General features: G+C 44.5%; 2 protein-coding genes across 2 annotated transcripts; both read right to left on the bottom strand.

Annotated features, from left to right (window-relative positions):
* Positions 1-27: 27 nt before the first annotated feature.
* On the bottom strand, positions 28-17,316 carry LOC114137205 (rac GTPase-activating protein 1). Its single transcript, XM_028005828.1, has 17 exons — positions 16,947-17,316; positions 13,156-13,246; positions 12,884-13,086; positions 12,671-12,810; positions 12,420-12,495; positions 12,295-12,348; positions 12,059-12,157; positions 3,683-3,836; positions 2,668-2,786; positions 2,251-2,415; positions 1,805-1,900; positions 1,447-1,645; positions 1,269-1,371; positions 1,046-1,178; positions 867-957; positions 649-760; positions 28-450 (listed from the first exon to the last, which is right to left on the bottom strand). Exons 2-17 carry the CDS (start codon positions 13,241-13,243, stop codon positions 405-407), a joined length of 1,878 nt encoding a protein of 625 aa, XP_027861629.1. The 5' UTR covers positions 13,244-13,246; positions 16,947-17,316; the 3' UTR covers positions 28-404.
* Positions 17,317-19,920: 2,604 nt separating this feature from the next.
* On the bottom strand, positions 19,921-25,726 carry LOC114137456 (protein phosphatase 1 regulatory subunit 3C-B-like). Its single transcript, XM_028006053.1, has 3 exons — positions 25,275-25,726; positions 22,115-22,460; positions 19,921-21,848 (listed from the first exon to the last, which is right to left on the bottom strand). The coding sequence occupies exons 2-3, from the start codon at positions 22,443-22,445 to the stop codon at positions 21,262-21,264; spliced, it is 918 nt and encodes a 305-aa protein (XP_027861854.1). The 5' UTR covers positions 22,446-22,460; positions 25,275-25,726; the 3' UTR covers positions 19,921-21,261.
* Between the last annotated feature and the right edge of the window lie 43 nt (positions 25,727-25,769).

Here is a 25,769-nt window from a genome sequence, read left to right as displayed (position 1 = left end):
AAGGATCTCATGAAACTCACAAGCAAATGTTCTGCAAGACCAAAGCTTTATTTAACATTTTTCATTTCACATTCAGGAAAATCTAGTTTTCTGTAAACATCATCTAGATTAAAAGTTCAAGTCAAATACTTCCAGATTTATTCTTAGTTTAGAAATAAGTTTGAAAAGTTTAGAAGACAACTGGTCAGAACATCCTGGAAAAGCCATCCAGTTTGTCTTAGTTAATGGCCACTTGGTCCAGCTAAGCCCAGCTGAAAGAAGTTCTGTTTTGTAGAGAAGGTCAAGTCAAGAGCTGAAAAGCTTCACTTATTTTCCATTTCTGGTGGCATATTTCATAATAAATGTATTTATGGTGAAATGATGGTATCTTTTGCAAAGAGGCTTGGGTCAGTACTTATTGTTGGTCAATAGGGTGAAGTGAAGAACTTCCTTCCAGGCTCCACTCCATCTCTGAAAACATCCAAACAAACAGCAAACAATGAGGAGATCAGCACAAACTAACAAGTTATCGTGGATGAAAAACATCATGAAATATGTAGTGGAACCTGGTGAACACAGGGGGCCGGCAGAGGGACACAGAGGACAGACGGTAAGACACAGTGGATCTGACGCGGACCCTATAGTGGGACCGGTCTGCTCTGGTCTTACGTGGTGCTGAAGTTGTTCCCCGGGTTTCCGATTGTTTCTCGCACAGAACCTGGGCTGGTCATTCTGTAGATGCTCTTTAGCTCTGGAGACGTCAATGGCTGGAACAATCGACCTGAAAACAATTGGATCAGAACTTCAGTGCAAAACCTGAGAAAAGGTTCTGAATTCGTATCTGTGTATTTGGGTTCCACTGAGCCCTTCCTCTTGGCTGAGCTTACTAGAGGAGGATGGAGACGGGTTCTGGTCCGTTCCCACGGTGAGGACTTGTCTCCAGTAGTTTTCAGGAATGGACAACAGGCAGTAGACAACCTGGGGACATGAGCAATCATTTGATCTAGATTCACCAAGGGGACCACAACCAGCTCAGAACCGAGGCCGGTAGTTCTTTTAAACAGACCTTTGGCTGAATGGTAGTGTCTTTCATGATGGTTGTTGGAGACGGCTCAGCGATGCTGTGACCCACTATGGTCGGTCCAAACACTCTGGCCAAGTTGTTCTGGTCCATCTGGCACTGCGGACTCCTCATCACCCTGAATTTCAAGGAGAACAGGTTGGTTCTGAAGACATGACATCAGGTCTGGGTTCTGTCTGCAGACCTCTGATCTGATGAAGGTTCTTACTTATGGAGGTGAATCATGAGGAAAGCCAGGGTGTCTCTATTGGCCTTCGGCAGCTCGGATACGGCCCGGTACAGGACAGCAGAACCATTGTCCTCATCCAGCTCTAAAACACAGACAGCCACTTTTCAGTGGATGATTAGAGCCGGTTACGAAACAAACTTGCAATTGATTCTTCTACCTGAAGCCTCCATGAAGATCCTGTGTAGCCTGAAAGTGACTAGGGGTTCCCTCAGCCTCCTCAGGAAGTCCTTCAGGACCCCACAGACTACATGGATGTCCTGAACTTTACTGAGCATCAGAGAAGGCTTCCCCTGAAGGATCCGATCTCTGAGATTTCTCACTGGACGCTCTCCCCCAGGAACCCGATACAGGCCTCTCTGAAGAGGACAGGTCAGACACACATGAGACAACGGGGTAGAAAGATACAAGTGGATAGTTCTCTGGTGGATCAAGGTTGTTAAAGTCCAAGAACAGTACACTTAAACAGTACACTGTTCCTACAGAGATCAGAGAAGGAACAATAGCGAAGGTCTCACCTCATGAAGACCCCTCCGCTCAATCTCAGCCACGCAGTCCAAGATGACCTGAGGAACTCTGGGATGGGTCAAAGGAGCAAAAGCTTCCAGAGAGTTCTAAAACAGAGCAGAACTTAAATCAGAGCTACAGACACATCAGTTGGTTCTGTTGGTATTCTGATGTCTGTCAGATGAAGTCCAGATGGTGGACTTGTGGCCCTGCAGCTTAGTTTGACCATCATTCAGTCAGTTCAAACGTCTTCTCAACACTCAGGGAGGTTCTCTTCCTCCCTGCAGGGAAATCCAGAGCCCGTTTTCTGTCCCCGTCTTCGCCTTCAGTCCCACAGGAGCCTGGAGGCGATGAGCTCTACAAACCCAGCAGACCAGAGCGAGTCCAGCCTGTCGGTCGCTTATTCTGCAGGCAACCGAATGCAACGGGTCACACTGAGCTAAACCAACAGAGGTACCTTAAGAGGTCCACCTCCTGTCACTCCGCTGGAGGACGAGCAGCTGTTGGGGAAATTCTGTTTGCACTCTGGATGAGCAACAAGCCGACAGTTCCTGCATTTTACAGCCATTTTCCCAAAGCGAATCCTCTTCCCACATGGCGTGCAGGTCTCTGGTCGGATCACCTGGAAGGACACTTCAGGTTACTCAGGAACTTTAGGTCAGACGTCTCAAAGGTCAAGAGTCCACAGGGCTTCTGTCCCGATGCATCCCTACTCTAACACACGTGGATCAACTCAAGGCATGCTGAAGGTGTAGTTCAAGCATTTGATGCCGTTGTGTTGGGCAGGAATGCAGCAGGGCAGCAGCTCTTGAGCAGTTGGAGAGCCCTGCATTGGACATAGGGTCCCAGATCATGTCCAGTAAGATTTATGTACCGTTTTAGACAGAAACTCGTGTCTCAAGGATTTTTGAAGAACCGGAACGTTTCTGTCCTCCACAGGAGCATTAAGCTCCACCGATTTCTCATTGCTGGAGCTCCACAAAGACGTTTGATCTGAGGAGAAGATGGAAAGACCAATCAGAGACCAGAAGTACCTTCTCATCACCAGTTGGACCTCATGGTCCATTTCCCTGCCTTACAGCAGGTCTGATGCAACTGAAATCCAGACAGGATGCAGCGCTGAACTGGTACCAAATAGACCAATACCAAAGCTGCAGTAGGGTTCTGATTGGTTCTGACAAAATTCAGGAGAAAATAAGGGCTTCAGGGTGGACCTGAGTTCAAATGATCTAATGGAGATGAACCAGCACCAATTCTGATCCAGAACACTGGATAAAGCAGGATCAGAACGCTGTCACAATTAAACTGCAGCCAGCTGAACAGATCCAACTATGAGGACCAGAACTTTCCATGCGTTTCGATTCTGCAAGAAATAAGAACCACAAATGTATGAGGAACCAACAGAACTCTAACAACAACAATGGTTTCTAAGAAGAAATATGATCCACAACGTCCAAGATAGTCCATCCTGTCCCCTACGGTCCAAACATGCAATTCTCTTAACTGGTTTCTGTCAGCTGATGTTGAGTTTTTTTGTGGACAGACTGCCCTCTGCTGGTTGTTCTCATGCATTACATATTGTATTTAACTATTTTCTGCTCTGATCCCAGGAGAAGTCCAGACCCGGTCCAGGTTTAAATAGGTTTAGATAATCCAGGCTTGTTGTGGATCCAGACTCCATGTTCTGATTCTTAAAGTCCAAAATCCACAACAAATGTCATCTTAAGGAATGCTACCAGACAATTCAGATCTGGTTCTGGAGGGCTAGTTTAGCTGTAAAGCAGCGGTGGAACCTGTAGGAAGTTAAAGGTCAAAGTCCCGATGAAGATCTTTTCCTGATCATCAGAATCTAAAGATGTAACCCAACTGTGGAAAGAAGAACCACTCACCTCTTCCTCCTGCGGCCCGAAAGGAGACGGCCCCCTCCTGGGAGGCGGAGCGAGCCGGGTCATCGGGACAAACCTGTGCGATTCCCAGAACCACGTGGTTCTGTCTGCCTGCATCTGGAGTCGCCACGGATGCCTTCACGATTGTTTCCACTTCCTGAGCAGAACACAGGTTGGAAGCCAGAACCAACAGGTCCCTGCTGGGTTCTGCTAGCTTTTTCATGTCAGCCTCATGTCTTCTACAGCAAAGCATCATGGGACATTTTCCTGAAAGAAGCTTTTTGAACTTTGTTCGTTTTAAACCAAAGAAAGAGAAGCTGTGATCTCAGGACTGAAGGATTGGGTCTTACAGACCCGGCTGGTCTGATGACTGCAGACCGCTTTGTGTTCAGATTAGAGTCACAACAACCAGAACCATGAGGTCCAGTGTGGAACATCACCAGAACTATTTTGACAATTGCAGTTCTGGGAAAACGGGTTAAATATGAGGCTTCACATGACCTTCAGTCACTCACCTTGTGACGGTGGTTAGTGACTGACGGAATCGAACCAACAACCCACCAAAGAATCTACTGGAAACATTTTCCACGACACATTCAACAAATGTTTAGTGATCGCATGGGACAGAGATCCATGTGTTTGTTCATGGAGGAGTTTGTGTGATTTATGGAATAGCACAGCAGAGGAGAAATAATAGAAGATGAAATGAGTCTACATTAATTATGAGTCTATTACTAATTATTAGATCTTGTGAAGAGTTTTACTTCCAACTTCTTTCAGGGATATTTTGTATTTGACTCTTTTTATTTGCGTTCAAAATAAAACAAGAGGAGATCCATCTCTATTACAAGTTTGTAAATCTCATCACATTATTGGGGGACCATAAACAGGAACATTTCTTAAGAAATGCTGTGCAAAACAAAATAAATACAAGAAAAATGACCCAATTTCAACTACTTAATTATAAATCCCTACAGGAAATTATAAGTCAACTAAGCTCCAGTTCCTGCTGTCTGGATGTCCGACCCACACATTTCTTTAAGAAAGTCCTGCCTGTTATTGTTACTGATCTGATCCAAATAGTAACTCATGGCTCACATCAGGCGTTTTCCCCCAGGCTTTGAAAACAGCAGTAATATACACTGCCTGGCCAAAAAAAAAGTCGGCACCAAAAAATGGTCACACTCTCTAATATTTTGTTGGCCCGCCTTTAGCTTTGATTCCAGCCCGCATTCGCTGTGGCATTGTTTCAATAAGCTTCTGCAGTGTCACAAGATTTATTTCCATCCAGTGTTGCATTAATCTTTCACCAAGATCTTGTATTGATGATGGGAGAGTCTGACCACTGTGCAAAGCCTTCTCCAGCACATCTCAAAGATTCTCAATGGGGTTAAGGTCTGGACTCTGTGGTGGCCAATCCATGTGTGAAAAAGATGTCTCATGCTCCCTGAACCACTCTTTCACAATGTGAGCCCCATGAATCCTGGCATTGTCATCTTGGAATATGCCCGTTCCATTTGGGAAGACAAAATCCATTGATGGAATAACCTGGTCATTCAGTATATTCAGGTAGTCAGCTGACCTCATTCTTTGGGCAGACAATGTTGCTGAACCTAGACCTGACCAACTGCAGCAACCCCAGATCATAGCACTGCCCCCACAGGCTTGTACAGTAGGCACTAGGCATGATGGGTGCATCACTTCACCTGCCTCTCTTCTTACCCTGATGCGCCCATCACTCTGGAACAGGGTAAATCTGGACTCATTAGACCACATGACCCTCTTCCATTCCTCCAGAGTCCAATCTTTATGCTCCCTAGCAAACTGAATCCATTTTTTCTGGTTAGCCTTACTGATTAGAGCTTTTCTTACGGCTACACAGCTGTTCAATCCCAACCCCTTGAGTTCCCTTCGCACTGTGCATGTGGAAATGCTTTTGCGTTCACAATTAAACATACTCCTGAGTTCTGCTGTTGTTTTTCTTTGATTTGATTTGACCAAACGTTTAAGTAATCGCCGATCAACATCATTCAGGATTTTTTTCCGACCACATTTCTTCCTGGAAGATCATGGTTCCCCACCATCCTTCCAGTTTTTAATAATGCGTTGGACAGTTCTTAACCCAATTCTAGTAGTTTCTGCAATCTCCTTAGATGTTTTCTCTGCTTGATGCATGCCAATGATTTGACCCTTCTTAAACAGACTAACGTCTTTTCCACGACCACAGGAAGTGTCTTTTGCCATGGTTGTTTAAGAAATGAGGAGTTACTCATTGCATCAGCTGGGGTTAAATAACTTGTTGCCAGCTGAAAGATAATCGCCTATGCAGTACTTATCCAATAGGAGGCTTGTACCTATTTGCTTAGTTAAATCCAGGTGGCGACTTTTTTTTTGGCCAGGCAGTGTATATATTTATATATATATATTCCTTTATTTAACCAGGTAAACCCCACTGAGATCTAGATCTCATTTTCAAGAGGGACCTGGGCAAAAAACATTGCAATACACAGCAACCTGGTTACAAAATAAAAACAATTAATACATATGCACAATAAAAACAATGACACTGTTTAATAGAATCTTGTTGCCTATCTTTAAGAACTGCTTGAAATAAGTCCAGTGAAATCATTTCCGACATCTTAAGTTCAGACTGCAGCTGATTCCAGGCTGTGGGGTAAAACACTGAATGCCTGCTTCCCTTTTTCAGTTCAAAGCGTGGGACATGCAGAAGAATAATGTTATTGGAGCGAAGAGAACCGACAGTTCTATGTAGGAGAGTGGATAAATATGCTGGGGTTAGACCGAGTAGAGATTTATAGATCAGGATCATTAAATGATTGTTTCTCCGTTCACTTAAAGGAGCCAATCAGCTTTTGCGTACAAATCACAATGATGTGTAAGACGTCTACTACCGGTTATAAACCTTAAAGCTCAATGATACACAGTATTTAATGATTGATGACATTTGGTTGAAACATTCATATATAAAACATCTCCATAATCCAAAAGTGGCAGGAAAGTCGCTGCTACTAATTTACTTCTAGCTTTGAGAGAGAAACAAGATCCATTTCGGTAATAAAACCCAATCTTCATTTTCAATGTTCATAACAAATTTGCTATGTGATTTTTAAAAGAAAGCTCTTTATCTAGAATAAAGCCAAGCTATTTATAATTACTGACAAACTCAATTTGTGCTCCTACAGCAGTGGTAAACAATAGGGGGATTTCTGATAGTTTTCTAGCATGTGAAAAAAACCTTTGCTTTTGTCTTATCCACATTCAAAACCAACTTCAGTTTGTAAACGTGTTTGAACTACATTGACAGCAGACTGCAAATACTGTGTGGCCTGTGATAGTGATGCAGAATAGCAGTAAGTTACTAAATCATCTGCATAAAAATGATAAAAATCATTTGACAGATTGTCACACAAGTTATTTATATAAATAGAGAATAAAAGTGGACCCAGAACTGAGCCCTGTGGTACACCATTTAAAATAGTAAGGATAGAAGAAGTGAAGCCAGTTGAACTCTCTGGGTTCTGTTTGACAGATAATCAGCTACCAACATGGTAGCTTGATGCTAGAGCCCAATCCTGTGTAGAATTTCAATTAAAAGCCTGATTTACTGTCAAATGCCTTTGATAGATCAATAAATAAAGCAACACAAAGTTTTTTGTTATCAAGAGCCTGGATAAGATCATTACAAACCTTTAAAGTGGCAGTAACAGTAATAAGTTTCTTTATAAAACCAGACTGTACATTTTGTAAAACAGAATTTGAATCTGAAAAAATATTCAATTGATCTGCGAATCATTTTTCAAAACTTTTTGCTAGGATACATAGTTTAGAAATTGGTCTGTAATTGTTTACCTGTGACAATTCCCCACCTTTAAATAGAGGCAAAACAAATGCTGATTTCCAGACACTTGGGATTTTGTTAGAGATTAGATTAAAATATGAGACAATGGCTCTGCTATAAACTCTGCAGCCAACTTTAGATTAAAAGCTGGCTGCAGTAAAAAAGTAATCAAACCACTGATAAAAAAGAACAATCTGGACAAATCACTACTGCAGAATTACAGGCTGACCTCTGACCTCCCATTCATCAAAGTTATTGAAAAAGTTGTTTAAACAATTAACTAGCTTCCTAATGATAACCAACCACTTTGACTCCTTCCAGTCTAGTTTCCAGTCTCACCACAGCACAGAGACTGGCCTAGTCAAAGTATTTAATGATATCCATATAAATACGGACTGTGGCAGAACCACAGTGCTGGTTCTGTTGGACCTCAGTGTCGACCATGACATATTACTGAATCGACTGGAGAGTTGGGTCGTACTCTCTGGTCCAGTGCTTGCTAAAGAGGAACAATCTAGAGCTATAGATCTAGAGTTATAGATCTAGATATATAGATCTAGAATTATAGATCTAGAGCTATAGATCTAGAGCTATATATCTAGAGTTATAGATCTAGAGTCAATGCACAGTTTCAGTTATTACAACTAAAAACCAGCGATCAGGCCGAAACCTGGGAGTAGTGATGGACTCTGACCTGAACCTCCAGAGCCACATAAAGACAGTTACAAAGTCGGCCTTCTATCACCTGAAGAACATTTCCAGGATTAAAGGACTGATGTCTCAGCCAGATCTAGAGAAACTCATCCATGCCTTCATCTTCAGTCGTATTGATTATTGCAACAGCGTCTTCACAGGTCTGTCCAACAAATCAATCAAACAGCTGCAGCTGATCCAGATGCTGCTGCTGGCGTTCTGACTAAAACCAGGAAGATAGAGCACATAACACCAGTTTTAAAATACTGTTGTTAGTTTATAAATCACTGAACGGCTTAGCACCACAATACATTAAAGATCTGCTGTTGTTGTATCAACCTTCCAGACCTCTCAGGTTCTGGTTCTGCTCTGCATCCCCAGAACCAGAACCAAATGAGGAGAAGCAGCTTTCAGCATCTATGCACCACAAATTTGGAACAAACTTCCAGAAAACTGTAAAACAGCTGAAACACTGACTTCTTTTAAATCTCGACTAAAAACCCACCTGTTTAGGATTGTATCTGAAATGTAATCAATTACGAATTTATTGATGGAACTTGACTTAATATCATGGTCTGATTGTTGATTTTATCTTGCAATTGCACAAAAATCCGTGAGGAACGACGGAGTCCCAGAGCGAAATTCCGTGAAAGAGGTGAACGGAGCCTGGTGCCGGAAGAAAAACATTGAAAGGCTGTTTTAAACTGCGTGACTGTGAGATTGAATAAAAATACCAATAGGTATTTGGTTCCATGTAACACAGTAGGAGTGGAACCGGTAAACCTTTTATGGATACAAAGGCAAGAACCCCCACTTGATGACTTTGTGTTTGATATGATGTAAAGCACTTTGAAATGCCTTGCTGCTGAAATGTGCTATACAGATAACATTTGATTGATTGATTGATTGATTGAAGAGCAATTTTGGTGGGGGGTCGGCAAAGTTACATAGAAATGCAACATAAAATGTGGTTTAGAAAGTTTTTAAACCACATTCAAGCTGTAGGACCAAAAATGAATAGTAATGCATAAACATGTTTTATTCTCAGCAAACAGCCTGCAGAGAAATGCAACTAAAATTCAAATGTTGCTTCTATACGAGTTTTGTTCAGTCTCACTGATCTAATCGCTGCTACACCTTTACAAAAATTTAAGGTTCTAAATAAAAAAGCTTTAATGAATAACTGCTCTTATTAAAATTCCTCATAAACATTGATTTATTGAAATTGCTCCCAATAGAAGTTATGGGCTATTTAAATGATAACTTGTTAAGTTGCTTTATTTTAAAGCAGTTTTTAGTTTTGCCATGTCCTTGGTGACAAAGAAATAATTAGATAGAAATGAATGTCTGGGGGGTATTATAACTTAAATGTAACATTTAAAACAGTGGTCCCTAACCCCCGGGCCGCGGACTGGTACCGGTCGGTAGACCAATTGGTACCGGGCCGCACAAGAAATAATTAAATATTTCCGTTTTATGTATTATCTGAGTCTGAAACATCTCTTATTTTGTAAATCCTTTAACCGGACTCTCTCGGTTCCGTCTTGCCGCCAACATGGAGCCACAAGCAGCAAAATGAGTCAGAAACGGATCAGATTGTTTGTAAAGTTTCTTTGTGAAGGGAAAAGGCCCAGAGAAGAGCCAGGAGGATGGATTTATCCCAGCAGGTGATTCCCACAGTCCAAGCTCTGCATGATATGGTGACCGGATGTTAATGAGGAAATGAAGCTTCAAGCTGCTTCTCCACTAGAGACCAAGAACCCGGAGCATCAGCAACACTTCCGGTCTCATCGTCTCTCATCTCTCCCAGATGGACCGTCTGGTTGCAGAGAAACAAGCTCAGGGCTCCATTAGTCGTTACCCTGAGTTAAAGTTTTCACCAAAGTAAAATGTTCGTTTTTGTGGCGCATCTGTATCTTATTCTGAAGGGATATGTAAATGTTACCATAGCGACCAGAGTCAGAGAGCGTTAGGGCAGTGGAGAGACGAGAGGAGAGGAGCTTGTGAGTTTTAGGTCTGGTTCACACCATTTAAGGATTGTGGGCCGATTTTCCAAACCTCTGTGACCACAGAGCCGATAAAAGTCCAACAGGTTCGGTCGGTCCGTGAGTCCAGCAGCAACACACCACAGAACCGATTCCAGGAGAAAATCCAGTAAAACCCCAACAGACCAAACATGAATGTAGAATAATCAAACAGGATGAGGATGTAGAAGCAGCAGTGATAGTTTGTGGCTCATTTTAAGCGATAAAAGACGAAACAAAAAGAAAAGGAGTTTGATAAAAGATGGCGGAGCAGCTGCTCTATTTGCTGCTCTATGATTTGGAGGTGAGTTAATGTTTTCGTAGTTAACATTTTTAACTGAATTAACATCCATGTTTATTAAGCACATGATCGTTTCCACATATCTCCGATGTCCACCGGACTCTCGGTTGCGTCATGTTGTCGGTTTGGGATTCCCCTCCGTGCTTCAGTCACCGCGTTTTCTGATTGGCTACCTGTCATATTCAACAGGTTGCGTTTTCGCTCCCAGTTAAGGAAACCAGGGCAAAAAATGTAAACTTGTGCCATATGAACTAGGCTTTAGCTTACACACCAGCATGCAGAACCCTTATCTGACGATTCACTCCAACCCATCCCAACCGGGCCGCAGTAAAATAGCCAAGTCTTGACCGGTCCGTGGTGAGAAAAAGGTTTGGACCACTGATTTAAAGCACCAGGGTTTATATAGAAAAATGTTCAGATTTTATTTTGTGGTTTTAAAGGCTCTACGTTGAAGACGGTGAGAAATAAAAGCACAACTTTCTATTTTTTCTATCCGTTCCCTCTTCTGTTCTCGGCTCCGACACTTTAACCTCCCTCCTGTTTTAAACTCTTCTAATGAACTAAAAGTTAAAGAGCTAAATATGAATGAGATGTTTACTACTTTTGACAAAAAAAAAGCTTAGGTCTATGAAAGCAGTGTAGCAGTTTTGTTAAAGAGGCAGCTTATCATAATTCAGCCAAAGTAATGAAATAAACTGCAGTCTGATTTTTATTGTTCATGTGTTTCTTATTGAGAAGTGAAAGTAAATAAAATGTTTACATGTCTTTTGATTTAAGTATTTACTTACTGGAGGGTATTTTATTTGAGATGCAGAGCCACAGCTAATAGCTAACAGCTAGCAGCTAACAGCTAGCTCCTCTGTTCAGCTGCTGTTGCTGCTCCTACACTTTGGACTGAACCATTGTTCTAATAATGGTAGGGGGGACCTAAAAATTCATTCTTATTTTTTTCTGAGATAAATGGCAGATTTATATAATTCTTTGTTTTTTTTTGCCTTTTCATATTGGTATTATTTAAATGCAAATGTTTCTTCAATGAGTTTTTTTGGGGGGCGGGGGACAATTCTAGACTTTTCCAAGATTGGGGGTCCGGACCCCCCGACTCCCCTGCGATTTACGCCTATGCTCTGTTATCAAAAGTATATTCTTAGATTGTGTTTCATATCTGAGATTAATGCTGCTCAATAACAAGAACAAACAACAATAATGGATCCACAACCAGCAGGAAGTCTGGATCTATCCATCGTTTTCTGGTCGATCCAATATGAGGTACGACTCCTCGTCTACCCGACCCGGACCGCCACACCTAACCCGAACCAGAACAGCCATCAGTTTCCTGAGATGTGCCTCAGTCTACTTCATCAGCTGGTTCCAATGTTCAACTTGACCAACAGGAGGACAACCATTATCAGTTCTGTTGGGTCCAGCTGTCAGGAACTCCTATTCCAGTCTGAGGTTCTGGTCTTCAAGAAGAAAACAAACCATCTTTGGCTTTTCCTCACCTTCTCAACTGTTCTCCTCTCCTGGATCTCTGCAGACACATTCCCAATTCTGCTCCACTTCGCCACTGGACCTCCGACCGGCTGACCCATAGAGGAGCGCTTCACGAACCCACCGGACCGACAAGGACAGAGACGGGCCAACAGGGTGAGGATGGAAGACAGGAGGACATCAAGAGGACAGGATGAAGACCAAGATCATTGTCAGCTTCTCGGGTTCAGAGCCAATCAGAACTCACCCTCCGCTCTCGGGCTCGAGACCTCAGAGGTTTGATCAGCGTGGTGTCCAGGTCCTGATATATGAAGACAAACGTCCTCTGATCAGTGGGACAGTCCTGTCCGTGTGTGTGTGTGTGTATCCTACCACATAGTCTTCGGTGCGGTCGTAGCTGATGTCGGAGTGGGATAGGAAGGACGACTCGTCGATGACAGACAACCTGCTGGGAGACGATCAGACAGGTCAACGACAGCCGACCCGGTTGGATGGTTCTAGAGAGCCGCTCTGGACGCGACTGGTCTGGTCTGGTTCTGAAACGGTTGTGCTTGGAAAACCAGGAGCATCGTCTGCAGCTTTACCTCCTGTCCTGCCACTAGAACCTGTTTCTGTCCCCTCACCTCTTGGTGCTGTGGCGCAGTGTGGCGTTGGCTCCTTGCTGGTTGAGTTTTGCTAAGAGGTTTTTCTGGTCGTCGTTCAGAGAAACGTTGAACTTTCCGTCTTGGACCAGGATGTCACACATGAGCTGCATCTGCCTCTCCTGCAAGCGGTCGGAGTCGTTAGCGTCTCCCGCAGGCTGCGGCTGAGATCAGAAACCTGTCAGCTTCCCTCACCAGGTGCTGGTAGTCGGCCTCCACCTTGTGCCGCTTCCTCATCTCCACGTCCACCTGGTTCCGGGCGTGTTTCAGTTGGATCTCCAGAGCTGCTTTGGCCACGTCCGACTTCACCAGCAGCTCCTTGAAGCGCTTCAGCTCTGCCTCCGCCCGCTGCCAGCTCCGCCTCACCGCCTCCAGGTTCTGCACCACGCTCAGGCATTCTGCACGGACACGAGACCATCAGAACCAGACGACCCGTCAGAAAAAGGACCGCCAGGATTGGTTCTCGCCTCGCTCCACAGCCATGCTGCTCTCCTCCATGTGGATCCGCTGCAGAACCAGAGCCAGAAGCTCCTCCATCTGGAGTCGAGCGTCCATCACCTGGAGGACAGAGGCATGGGAGAAGAGTGAAACCAGACCGGATCAGAATCTGGCCCAAATATAAAACCAAAGATATAATTAGATCTTTAGAGCTTCAGGAAGCAACCCAGTTCTACTGCCAGAGAAACTTACTCTGGTTCTTCAGAACCGGTTCTGACTGGAAAGTGTAGGGGTGGTTCTGGACCTCTGGCTTGTTGGGAACCAGAATTCACATCAATGTTTAGCTTATGTAATCATTGATAATTGTAATCAATAAATTATTAATGAAATGTAAATTCTTTTGTTTAATCAGGTCAAAAACTCCAGCAGAACAGAAACAAAACTGACGTTATCATTTTTGGACCTAAAGAGGAATGATCTAGACTTATAGATCTAGAGTCAACACACAGCTTCAGGTTTTACAGCTGGAAACCAGTTATCTGGCCTGAAATCTGGGAGTAATGATGACCTTTGACCCGACCCTCCAGAGCCACATAAAGCCGGTTCCAGAGTGGGCCTTCTCCCAGCTGCAGAACATTTCCAGAACCAGAGACTAAAGTCTCAGATCAGAGAAACTCATCCAGACTTTGATTCCTGCAGCAGCATCTTCACAGGTCTGATTGACAACCCAACGGTCCAGAACGCTGCTGCTGGAGTTCTGACTAGAACCAGGAGGATAGAGACACCACCCGGTTCTACAGTCCTTCACTGAGAGACTTTAAACTGCTGGTAGTTTAGAAATCAATGAACAGATTAAAGATCTGCTGCTGCTGCTGGATCAACCCGTTAGTTCTGGTTCTGGTTTCCATCCAGAACCAGAAGCAAACATGGAGAAGCAGCATTCAACTTCTATTCACCACAGATCTGGAACAAACTTCCAGAAAACTACAAAACAGCCGAAACAGAGTTTCTTTAAGTCCCGACTAAAACCCATCTGGTTGGAGTAGCTCTGAATCAAAATTGATTAAGAATTTAACGACGGGCGTTGCTGTGGCGCAGGGGTGGAGAACAGCCTTAGTCCTGGACGCGGCCGTCGCAGGTTCGATTCCCAGCCTGGTGACCTTTGCCCTATGTCTTCTCTCATCACCCTCTTTCCTGTCAAATAAAAGTCACTAGAGCCAATAAAACCTTCAGAAGAATTTAACGACGGCTCGCAACTAAATGTTGATTCTGTTGCATAACTTTATGATCCGACATGCCCTGTTGCTGAAATGTGCTATACAAATAAAACTTGATTGAAGGAATGATGAGTGAAGCGCTGACTTCTAAACAAATCAGAGAATTTATTAACAAAATAGTCTGAATAAATAAATAAATAAATAATAATCATAAATTAGTATCTTTCTTTCAGTGCTGGCAGTTACTAATGATGATACGCAATGAATATAGATATCTAATGATAATATTGGAAACAAATCAGAACAAAATGAACTGGAATAATGAAAAAAAAATAACTTTAAGGCTAATTAAACAGGAACTCAAGCCGGATTAGTTTTAAAAGATTTAACAGTGGAAGTCAGGATGTCTGTCTAAGGTCAGAGGTCAGGTTGATCCAAAGTTTAGGAGCTGGAGAAAGTCGATCTCCATCCTGATTAAAAACCAGAAGCAGCTGATCAGATAGATCAGCGGGTCGGTGTCAGGAATCTGACGAAGACGAAAGCATTTATTCATCATCAAAACCCCCCAAAACAATCAAATCTATTCTGTGTAACAGTTATGGGCTAAGCAGCTAACTGTGGCTACATGAGCAGCATCAGATGATTGGCCTTTAAGGAGCCTGAGGTGTGAAAAAACAGGAGGCAGTGATTTTAGTTTTGGTGAATATATATTAAGTGATTTGAATAAAAAAACATACAATTACAACAACACAATGAGACACATGAGAATTGACTCAGAATAAATTAATTTAAAAATCATAAAGTCCATAGTCCATTCCTAGCTCGCCATCTTTCGATCCAGATGAGGTTCTGATCCGACAGGTGAAAAAAAACTCGACCTAAAAGGTCAGAAAACCCATTAAGTGTTTATCAAAAACAATTATGTACAAATATAATACAAAGGAAATAATTATTAAATTTAAACATCTAGTTTATGCATACTACATGCAATAATTAGATTCCTAATAATTAAACATTTCAATCAGGTTAAATTAACCATAATTTAAATAAAACAAAACTATCATATTTCAACTAATCAATTTAAAGTTAAAGTGCTAAAATTAAAGTGCACTTCCAAAATATCAATTAAGAAAAATAAAATCAATTAATCATCAAATACCCAAGCAGAGTGAGGGAAGGAAAATAAATAAATATATTGCGCAATATCAACTTAAGTGTAGCTACATTCTGTTCTGATCAATTTTACCTTAAACTTCAGTGCCTCAGCATCAATGTAAACGTGTCAGAACACAAAATTCAGCAACAAGTTACCTTCTAGAAGAGAGTGGGCCGTACTGAGCCACAATCAGCACCAACAGAATCCCGGTGATGGTCCAGGTAAACAATGCCAGTGATTCTAATAAAACAACGCTCCAATGAGAAATCGAGCAGAAGTACCACATGAAAAAGTAACACAGTTAACAAATAAACTCACCCAGCAATCAAATCAATAGGTTCAAAGATTTTTGGAGGAATTCTTGAGGGAGACGCCAACAGCAAACCACAATCATAGTGGAACAGGTGAGGATCTTTTACTGCGCGCTGGAGGCGGAGCTTTAAGTTTGGGTTAGAGTTTGGGCAACACCGGAAGTGGGCCCGCAAAAATAAAAGTCCTTTACTAATTGCAGGTTACATGTGACACGGAGGAGAAAACTGTCAGTTTACCTAAGATTTTCTGTTAGAAACCGAGTTGCAGCATTCTGAGCAACCCAACATGATCACATTACAAACCATTTGGTTAGGCCTCAACTGGAAGAAACGCTTCTTTAAGACTGTTGGATGATTTAAACTCAGAGTTTAAATCATTCTCAGATTAGCAACAGACTTTCAAATTCAGCTGAAGAGAGCCAAGATTCACAGAAAGAGATCCTGACAGAAACACAGCTGAACAAAATCCCTTCAGTTTTATCATGGTTAAAGTTTGGTGCCATCTGGACGTTTCCACAGAGGGTTGATGGAACCATTGACCCATTAACCATTAATCGATCTGGCAATCAGGCAACAATCAACAGACCACAGCCTTAGAACAGAGACGAGAGGAAGTGGAAAAGCATCGCTGACATTAACACAAAGTGTCATGGCTGCTCCGGTATCCCCAACAGCAATAAAAGGATTCTGTAGTCAACAGCATGGTAGACCAGGTCAAAGGTCAAAGGCCCTTTGATCACCAAGTGACCAGAGCCTTTAGATAAAAGGTTCTCATTTAAAAACCTTCACTAAGGCCGTTTCTGTTCCAACCCAGGTCTTCAGTTTGTTCTGGTCCAAGTTCTAGAGCAAATGTTCAGATGAAACTGTTGCTCCTGCACTGAAAAACAAGAACAGCTCATCCAAGTTCAGTAAATTACTTCAGTTTACAACAAGTGACTGAAGTTAAAAATACATTCATCAAGTTGAAAGTGAGAAATTAATTTGGATAAACTTCATTTAATAAAAGGCTGAGAGTTGAAGCCATTTATTTGACTTGGACCAACGATTCTCCTTTTTTCAGTGTTGGATATTTGCAGATTTCAGCAGAATGAAAAAAAGAGAAAATCTGCTGACACGGTCTGAGCGACCAGACCCACCTCAGGCTGACGCTGTCGGACCGGAACCACGGAACCAAGAACAGAACCTGTGAAGTTCCACAGGCTGAAATCATCACATCATCTTCATGAAGGTTCGGGACCAGACAGGCTGGCAGTTCTCCAGAACTTCGACTCAAATCTTTTCAGTAAAGGTCAGATCCAACGGAACCAGAACCGGAAGAGGAAGCCGCCGAAGCTGCTTCACTTGCAGGAAACTGAGTTTTATTCTTCTGGACTTTTAGGTTTTCAGCAATTAACCAACATTTCAGTCATCAAAATGTTCTGATTAAAAACAATATTCTAATTTAAAATGTTGTTAGATTAACCCGTCCCTTTCCGAACGTGGGTTCAGGTTCTGACCCATCAACTGCTTCACCTGAGCTCAACTCACCTGCACGCTGCACCGAGCCGTGCCGGAAGTTCAGCGGCCATGCGCGAGAGCCAAATATGAAGCGACGCGTCACGTGACCGTAGTGACGTTTTCTTCATCGCTCGAATCTTAACGCGGGTTGGCCGGAATTCTCCCGGGTCCAACTCGCTTCAAACAGCTGAGTCCAACGTCATAATGACGTCATTATGTGACTCTGGTGTGCTGAAGCAGAGACACATCTAAAGGTCACCAGAGTTCAGGCTCATCATCATCATCATCATCATCGTTGTGAGCCTTGAGGAGGTTCTGGTCCGTTCTGGAATTGGTTCTGATGGGCTCAGAGTCTAGAACTGCCCAGACTGGTTCTGGTTCAGAACCTGGAAGACCCTCAAGATCATTCACTCTGAACTTCTAGGTCCAGAACCAGAACTAGCTGGTCTGTTGATGGGTCTGAAGAACCAGTAGTAGAAATATAGACCTGACAACTGGGCCGGGTACTGAAGAACTTTAAGTACCAGCAGAACCTTAAAAAGCGTTTTCAGATGGACGGTATCAACACAGAAAGTTCTGATCCACATCAGGGCCCCTGCAGCAGCTGTAATGGGTCTGGTTCTGGTGAAAGGCCCAGAATCAGAACCTTCAGTGATCCATTCTACAAGCTGCAAAGGTATGAAAACAAACAGAACCTGAAACAGAACCTGAAAGAACAAGAATAAAATAACTGCCTGAATATACACAGACCCGGTTCAACTGAAACATTAACCTGAAGGTTCAGGAGACCAAACCCGGTCTCTGGTGAACATCAAGCCTGCTGGTTCAGTTCAGTTCAGTTCAGTTCAGTTCAGCTGTTCTTTATAAATTAATGGTTTCAGTTCAACCCTCTGATCCTTGTTATAAATCGATGCATTAAACTCAGTTTATTATTCATAAAGTTTCTGAGGAAACGCAGCAGAACATGGAGTCATTGACCCACAGCATCACTCCTCCTGAACCAGCAGGGGGCGACAGCAGAGAGGAAAACTCCTCTTTAACAGGAAGAAACCTCCAGCAGAACCAGAACCAGAACTGGGTTCAGTACCAGCGGCCGACTGGAGGTTTGAGAAAACAGAGCATAAGAACTGAGAAGTTTCTAATCAAAGTAGAAAGTTAGCAGCAGGATCAGGTGATGCTCCGCCTCCAGGAAGAAATCAGCCAATCAGAGCAGCAGATCAGGTGGAGCTTCTATGGAGAGAAAACAAAACGTTAGCGGTTGGAATAGCAGCAGGAGCCTGTAGCATCATGACTGCAGCGATGGCTCGGGATGACCCCGATCAGCTTCAACCGGAACCAGAACCATCAGGATGGCAACACCGCTGACAGGAGGTTCTACAGAACTTCCCGGGTCAGAACCAGAAGCAGTCGGATCTGTTGGTTCTGAACACCTCACCAGGTTCTTCTAGAACTCCCTCAGTAAAACAGTAGAACCCGATTGGTTCTGATTGGTCCATTCAGACAGGCTGGCAGAACCACAGGAGGCGTTTGAGGCTCCTTCTAAAATCAGAAATCTGAGCGTCCGATGGGTCTGCAGAAGCTCGGTCGATCCTGCAGATCAGATCGATCCAATCCGGATCACCTGACCCAGTTCCGGTTCGCTATACCTCTCTGAAGTTACATCCGGATCGGTACTCGGACGGTTCCAGAACCAGAACTGGCAGCCAGTCCTGAAGGTCACATGAACTGGATCGGCTGCTGGTTCTGATCCAGTAGCTCAGCCGGTTCTGAACAGAACCAGCAGCCGGTCCAGTTCATGTGACCTTCAGGACCGAATAAAGGCAGGGCGGCATCTCTGCCACGCACTGCCGGGCCGGGCCGTTCTACAGGGCTGCTCTGTTTTGTAACTGGGATCTGAAAGTAGAGACTGGATTAGGGGTCAAAGGTCAGAGCCCTGCAGGATTAAAACGTTAATCTGCTGGTTGGATCAGCTGCTGTTCTGCTGCTGCCCCAATGGTTCTGGTTCTGGAGATCAGAGCCTGGTTCGGGCCCCCCGGAACCGGGTCAAGCCTACAGAACTTGGGTCAGGCCCCTCTTTCTTCATGGTCTTCCTCCTCTGCTGTCACTCCTACAGCATTGCGTTGCCATGGAAACCTGTATTTAGACCCATATTCCCACCAGGAACCATAGAACTCACTGACCTGAGGTGGTTCTGAATAAACGGGTCAGTGGTTCTTCAATTGTTGGCCCAATCAAAATTCAGACTGGGCCAAGGGCCCGGGATGAAGTACTGACCCATAACAGAACCCTGCAGAACTCTGATCAATCAGACAAACGGACCGGGTCCGAGCGGAGCGGTTCCACTCAGAACCTACCCGACTCTAACGGTTGATCCCAACAGAACCTGATTGGTTCCGGTGGTTCTGACCGGCAGACGGCTGGCTCGGCTCAGAGTCCAAAAATTCAACAGGTGGAACCTGAGACTGGGTAGCTGGTTACCAAGGTAACTGGTTGTTTCACTGGGCTGCAGAAGGGTTGGTGAGCTGAAACCTGACCGGTTAACCAGCTGGTTGGTTAACCGGTCAATTCATTCTTAGATTGTTTTGATTTTAAATCAACATTTATTCGAGGAAATAAAAGCAGAGTGAACTTTATTAAACTTTTACTCTTAAAGGACAAAGACAAAAGGATCAGTCAGTCATCATAGTTACATCACTTCCTGTTAGAGCAGGAAGCTACATTATGTCACCATACTGTTACAGTGACATCTGAACGCAGCACGAGGCCTTCAGGCGCCATGGGAACGTCTCAGCATCTACAGACATAAAACTCTATAGCAGGTCCCCAAGTCCAGATCTCAGGGGCCACTTGGCCCCGTCACACACCTCTCTGCTGAAACACACCTGGGTCAGGTAAACGGCGCTGCCAGCCGATGCAGGATGGTGATGACCCCTCTACACACACTTCCCTTCATACTTCCTGTCTCACTCTCACTCTCTCTCTCTCACACACACAGGTAAGGGCACTGCAGCAGTTCAGCAATTAAAGGCTTCAGGAAGGTGAGTTACAGCAGTTACCATGACAACAAACAAAGCTTCTACAGAAACACTAAAGTTAAAACTTTCTGTGGATCAACACCTGGACCACCTGTAGAACAGGTCTGATGTTCTGGTTCTGACACAGTAGTTCTCCCTTTTTTTTCAAGTCCAGATGGGTCAGAACCTCGGTCCAATCATAAAGTTTCTCTATGGAAAAAAATGGACCTGCAGGTGACCATGGAAACAGGAACCAATACCAGAACGTTTTGAGGACCGGCTAAAACTCAACATGTGAACTGGGGATGGACTACTGGTACTGAACGCCATCAAGGGTCCAAAGCATTTGATAAAACTGCAGAAGCCGGTTCTGGAGAGGGTCCAGCATCTGTGGGACCGGTTCTGGTCATGATGGTGAAAAAACAAAGATGGTCTCAAAGAACTCTGAGCCCATAAAGACCGGTTGGGTCTCAGAAGGTCCAGAAGACGAGAACAAAGCTGGATGGATCTTTGGGTCTTGGTTCAGAACCGCCATGAAGTTCTGAGGATCTGAGGTTCGTTTCAGGTTTGAGGAGTTCTAAGCTCTGGAAGTCGCTTCTTCCTTTGAACCTGACTGAGGTTCTGTTGAAGGTTCTTCTTGCACATTTCAGAAGGTCCGGTTCTCCAAGGAACCTCTCTCCATTGTTGCTCAGAGAATTCAATGCTGGTCCTGGACCCGGACACTTCCTGAGATTCTGGTGTGGAGATATTTGGATCTGGTTTGGCTCTGGTGCGTCTCTGGATCAGGTTCCTTCAGCAGTTCTGGTTCAGTTGTGGCTTTGTGAGGACAGCACAGGCTCCCCTGGAGCTGGTTCAGGAATGGATTGAGATCCGGTTGGTTCCGGACGGTTCTGGAGAATCTCTGCCTGATAAAAATCAGTCAGATTAAAAGCGTCCCTCCTCACCAGTAGGGGGCACCGGTCTCCACCCGGCCCCAGCTCTGCCACTCAGGGAAGATACCCGATGAAGTTCTGGGACTTCCAAACGGGTCAAAGTCCATTTTGTCCGTCTTCTGTCTGCCGCAGTCCCTCGGAACAGCCCGCCCTGGGCTCCTGCCAGAGGCCCGGTCTGGACGGCCAGTCGGGTCCGCCATCGCCAGCCGGTAGTTGTTTCCCAGGTTGTTGTCCCAGTGGACCTGGTCTTTTGTCTGGTACCAGATGCAGAACTCTACTCGGCTGGACGGAACCAGGTCCGGAGGGAGGGGGACGGCGAAGGTGAAGGTGTCGATGTCAGGGCAGCCGTAGACGTTGTTCAGGTACCGGCACCGGACATCCTGGAACGAGCTCCAGGAATCGAATGTGATCCGAACTGAGACGGACTTCTCAAAGAAGATGTTCCGGACCTGGACGGTACCGGAGAGAAGGTGGTCTTGCACCGAACAGGTCTCTAGACACACCTGCTGGGCTTTGAGCCGGTTCCTCAGGTCCAAATAGTCTGTAGCTGGTGGCGTGAAATCCAGAACCAGGCCTGAACCCGATTCTGTTGAGTCTAGAAGCAGAGCAAAACCAGAGATCAAAGTGGGAATTAGAACAGGTTCTAATTCAGGTCAGGTTCAGACTGTTCAACTGGAACCAACTGAAACAAACCAGGATCAAGTGGAACAAGTTGGAACCACTTGGAACCTCCTGGAAACTGGGCCGGTTCTAGGTGGTTCCAATTGGTTTTCCTGGTATTTAAATTGGTTCTCAGACCCTAATTGATGAAGAGATTGCAGAACATCTGCATAGACGCGTCACTAGTTGACTGCTGTTTACCTTTGACCTCCAGTTCCAGTGCGCCCTCCAGCTCTGTCAGGTGGAACTGCAGCTCAGCCAACGGGTCGTCTTCGGTAAAGACGTAGACGGTGGTGAGCGCCAGACCCTGGGAGTCCGCGAACGCTACGCTCTTCCTTGGGCTCTTCCTTGGCGCAGAGGTGGGCGTCTCCATGGGGACGGAGTCGCAGCATCCTGAGGACAGGCACGGTCGCAGCGGGCGGCAGCTCGGCCCCGCAGCCGCTGGCGCGTACTGACAGTCATGGTTACTGAGGAAGGAGCGAAGAGGAGGAGAGCTTGCGAGGCAGATCCTGATGGCCATGTCCACAGGCATGATGGGAAATGGAGTCTTGAGGAGAGAACGACAACCTGTTAGACAACATGGAGGACCAGCCATGCCGTGTTCTACTACTACTCTCCACTGCCTGATGGGAACTCTGACTTATCACACCATGAGCTGCATTCACACCAAGGGGCGGAGCCAGAAGGGCATTGGGCCCCCTGATATCTGATTGCCCCCCCCAGATGATTGACATGTAACAGCACCAGGTCATTCCTATACATTATTTGGAATCATTGTAAGCCAACCTAATATCCAAAGAAGAAAAACAATAATAAATATATGAAAAGGAAATGTATAAAACTTTATAGAAATCCATGTGATGATATAGTATATATTTTATGCTTTCTCTAGTTCTGGCTGTGGTGCAACTCAAAGGGTAAACCACTTCATACCAGGCGATGATGGTAAAACCCTAACCCTATTTACTGATCCTCCAAAAAAAGACCAAAAAAAACTGAAGAAGGGAAGGCGGGCGACAATGTTCGTAGTTTGGAGCAGAGGTTCGTTGAGTTTTTCGTTGTCCGTCAAAGAAAAAAAAAATCATTTTATTTCCATTCTGCAGTCATCAAACGAAATATTTAGCTTTTTCTCTGCAGTGAGAAAGTTTTTCAAATCAGGTAACATTTCACCAAATGAAGTGATTATTAGACAGCAGAACTCGGTTCGTTTTCTCGCTCAGGAGAAAAATCCCACTGAAGCGGATCAGCTGCTGGACGCTCCAGAACCTCTGGTCCGTTAAAGGTCCAGATCAGAAATGATACTCTGACATAAATTGTTCTTCTATTGATCAATAGGGTGATTGATCAGTGAACAAGTCTGTTTGAAAATGAATCTTCATGTCCGGCTGGGCCCACTGGGACCGGTTCTGCTTGTGAGCTCTGGTTAGGGGCCCAATAGTAGGTTCTTGCACCGCAAGCCTCTGGAGGATCCTCCACCTTGAGGCTCCAGCAGCTTCTAATAACTGTTTGCTGCTTTAAGGGCATTTTAACAGCTGCTCTCTGAATCCCATGAATGTGTCCAACAGAAACTTTCCTCATTCTGCCTTTATCTGTAAAACCATCTTTGTTCTGAATCAGCCACAAATCTCTTCACAGTATGATAAACGCTTCAGTTTTCGTTAAATATCTAATGTTTTCATACCTTGTCATACGGCACTACACTATCTGATGATTTTCATCAGCAGAGATTCTTTCTCTTTCCCATATTGCTTGAAACCTGCGGCCTGCTTAATAATGTGGAACATCCTTCTGAAGTAGATTTCCTTTAATTGAGCTCAGCAGACAAAGCAGCTCTCTGAAATTAATTATAGTGATTCAAAGACACACAATACCATGTATACATTTAATAGCACAACGAAAAATGTAATCTTTATGATACTTTAATCCAATTTGCATAATAATTTGGAACACGGTGTAGAGATAGGTGGATCTACACTGTATATATACATATATATATATATATTTATATATATATATATACACACACACACATTCTCATTTTTGTCAACCCCCCTCTCCCCTCAGGATATCGCTGACCCCCCCAACTTTAAAAGTCTAGCTCCGCCACTGTTCACACCTGCATCCACACCAGTCCTGTTTTCGTCAAACTCCAGTTGCCTGGAAAGCGGTTTGGTGTGAACGCTAATCCAACTCTGCTGTGGATCAAACAACAAACTCTGGTCCACCTACCAACCTCAGTCTGGGTTTGGTGGAAGTGACCTCTGATGTGGTTCTAATGTGAACACCAAGCGGACAGAGATTGCTCCAAAAGCAGGAAGTGCACAGCTGACTCATCTGTGCATTGATTGGCTGGTTGAACAGGAAATGACAGTCAGGATGAGGCAGCAGGTACCGGTTCAATAAGGTCCAATAAGAATGAAACAGAACTTTTTCTGGAGCTTCTAGCCCACAGAACCTTTGGGTCCAGTTTCTCCAGAACCAGCCAGAATCAAATCAACTGGGAATGAATGAGAGTAAGTGAGTCTCTTTGCTCTCTGGGCTGTGATTGGACAGAAATCAGGAAGTCCTCCAGCAGTGGGAGAAGCCGGTAAACCCAGATTGTTCTTGATGTTTCACCGGGTCAGAACCAGCATTATTCTGAATCGAACGTTCTGGAGGAAAACCTGGACAAATTCTTTAAACTGGGAAGGAATGAGAATGATAGCTGGTCTAGAAACTAGTCTAGGGGTCTGTGACCCAGTTGGACTCTGAATGGTTCTGGTGGTTTTGATGGTTCTGGTGGACCAAACGGCTGAGATATGGAGCTGAGCACTGGAGTCGGGTCAGAACCAACGCCTCCCTGACCCAACTGCATGCCTCCAGTAAGCTTAGAGAGCAGACACCAATAATAACCTGATTATTGATCCATGTTTGGATGATCGATCGCCTCCAGGTGTCATCACCTGGCTGATCAATGAACCTTATTGATTATAGATCTGAAATTATAGATCGGAAATTCCAAAACCATCCATCATTGATTTTCATCTTTAAATCTTCTCTTACATTTTCAATATAATTATTGCTCATCATCATGTGTCTGAAAACTTCTCTATAAATAAAGTTTGATCGAAGACCCGGTCCGAGTCGAACCGGGTCGGAACCAGTAGACGTCCCCTGTTCTCTCTGGTCCAGCTGAGGTTCTGGTTCCGGAACAACCAGAAAACCAGAACCTCCGGACTGGTTTTGACCTCAAAAACCCAATGGTTCGGTTCCGGATGATGAACTTGTGTGTGTGTGTGCGTGTGTGTGTGTGTGTGTGTGTGTGTGTGTGTGTGTGTGTATGCACGCTCGCTGATGTTGCGCAGATACATTTCTGTCTCACCTGCTGCCTTTCATGGAGAAGTTCGGTTCGGTAGTTTCCGGCAGCTCCCGGTGAATTCCGGCAGCTTCGGGCCGCAGCAGGTCCAGGTTCGGTTCTGCTCTCGGTTCTTCGACCTTCTGACAGGTTTTAGACTTTATTTACTGTTTCTCTCTCCTTTCAGCCATCTTTCTGCTGTGCACGCGCCTCGGCACGCCCCCTGTCAAACGCGCACGGAGAACAGAGTGACCAATCAGAGCTCAGAGACGTCGGCCGCTTCCTTGTTCTTCCAATAGGAAGCGTCGGTGAGGAGACTTGAGCGGGTCACGTCCTTCTCACCGCCACCGGAGCAAAAACAACCGACGAAGGCGGGGCTAGAAGGCAGGATAATCCGGGATGAGTCCGTTAGCTGCTGGAAGAGGACGGTTCCGAAAAAAGACCAGAAAGGGTCAAAGGTCGCTGTGACGTCAGTAGGAGGTAGGTTTAACAAAATCACTGTCATTAAAAAATAAATCAGGC

Source organism: Xiphophorus couchianus, chromosome 2, assembly GCF_001444195.1.
Source record: "Xiphophorus couchianus chromosome 2, X_couchianus-1.0, whole genome shotgun sequence".
NCBI classification, from domain to species: domain Eukaryota; kingdom Metazoa; phylum Chordata; class Actinopteri; order Cyprinodontiformes; family Poeciliidae; genus Xiphophorus; species Xiphophorus couchianus.
Note: the sequence above shows the minus strand (reverse complement) of the source record. Positions and strands in the feature narration are given on the sequence as shown.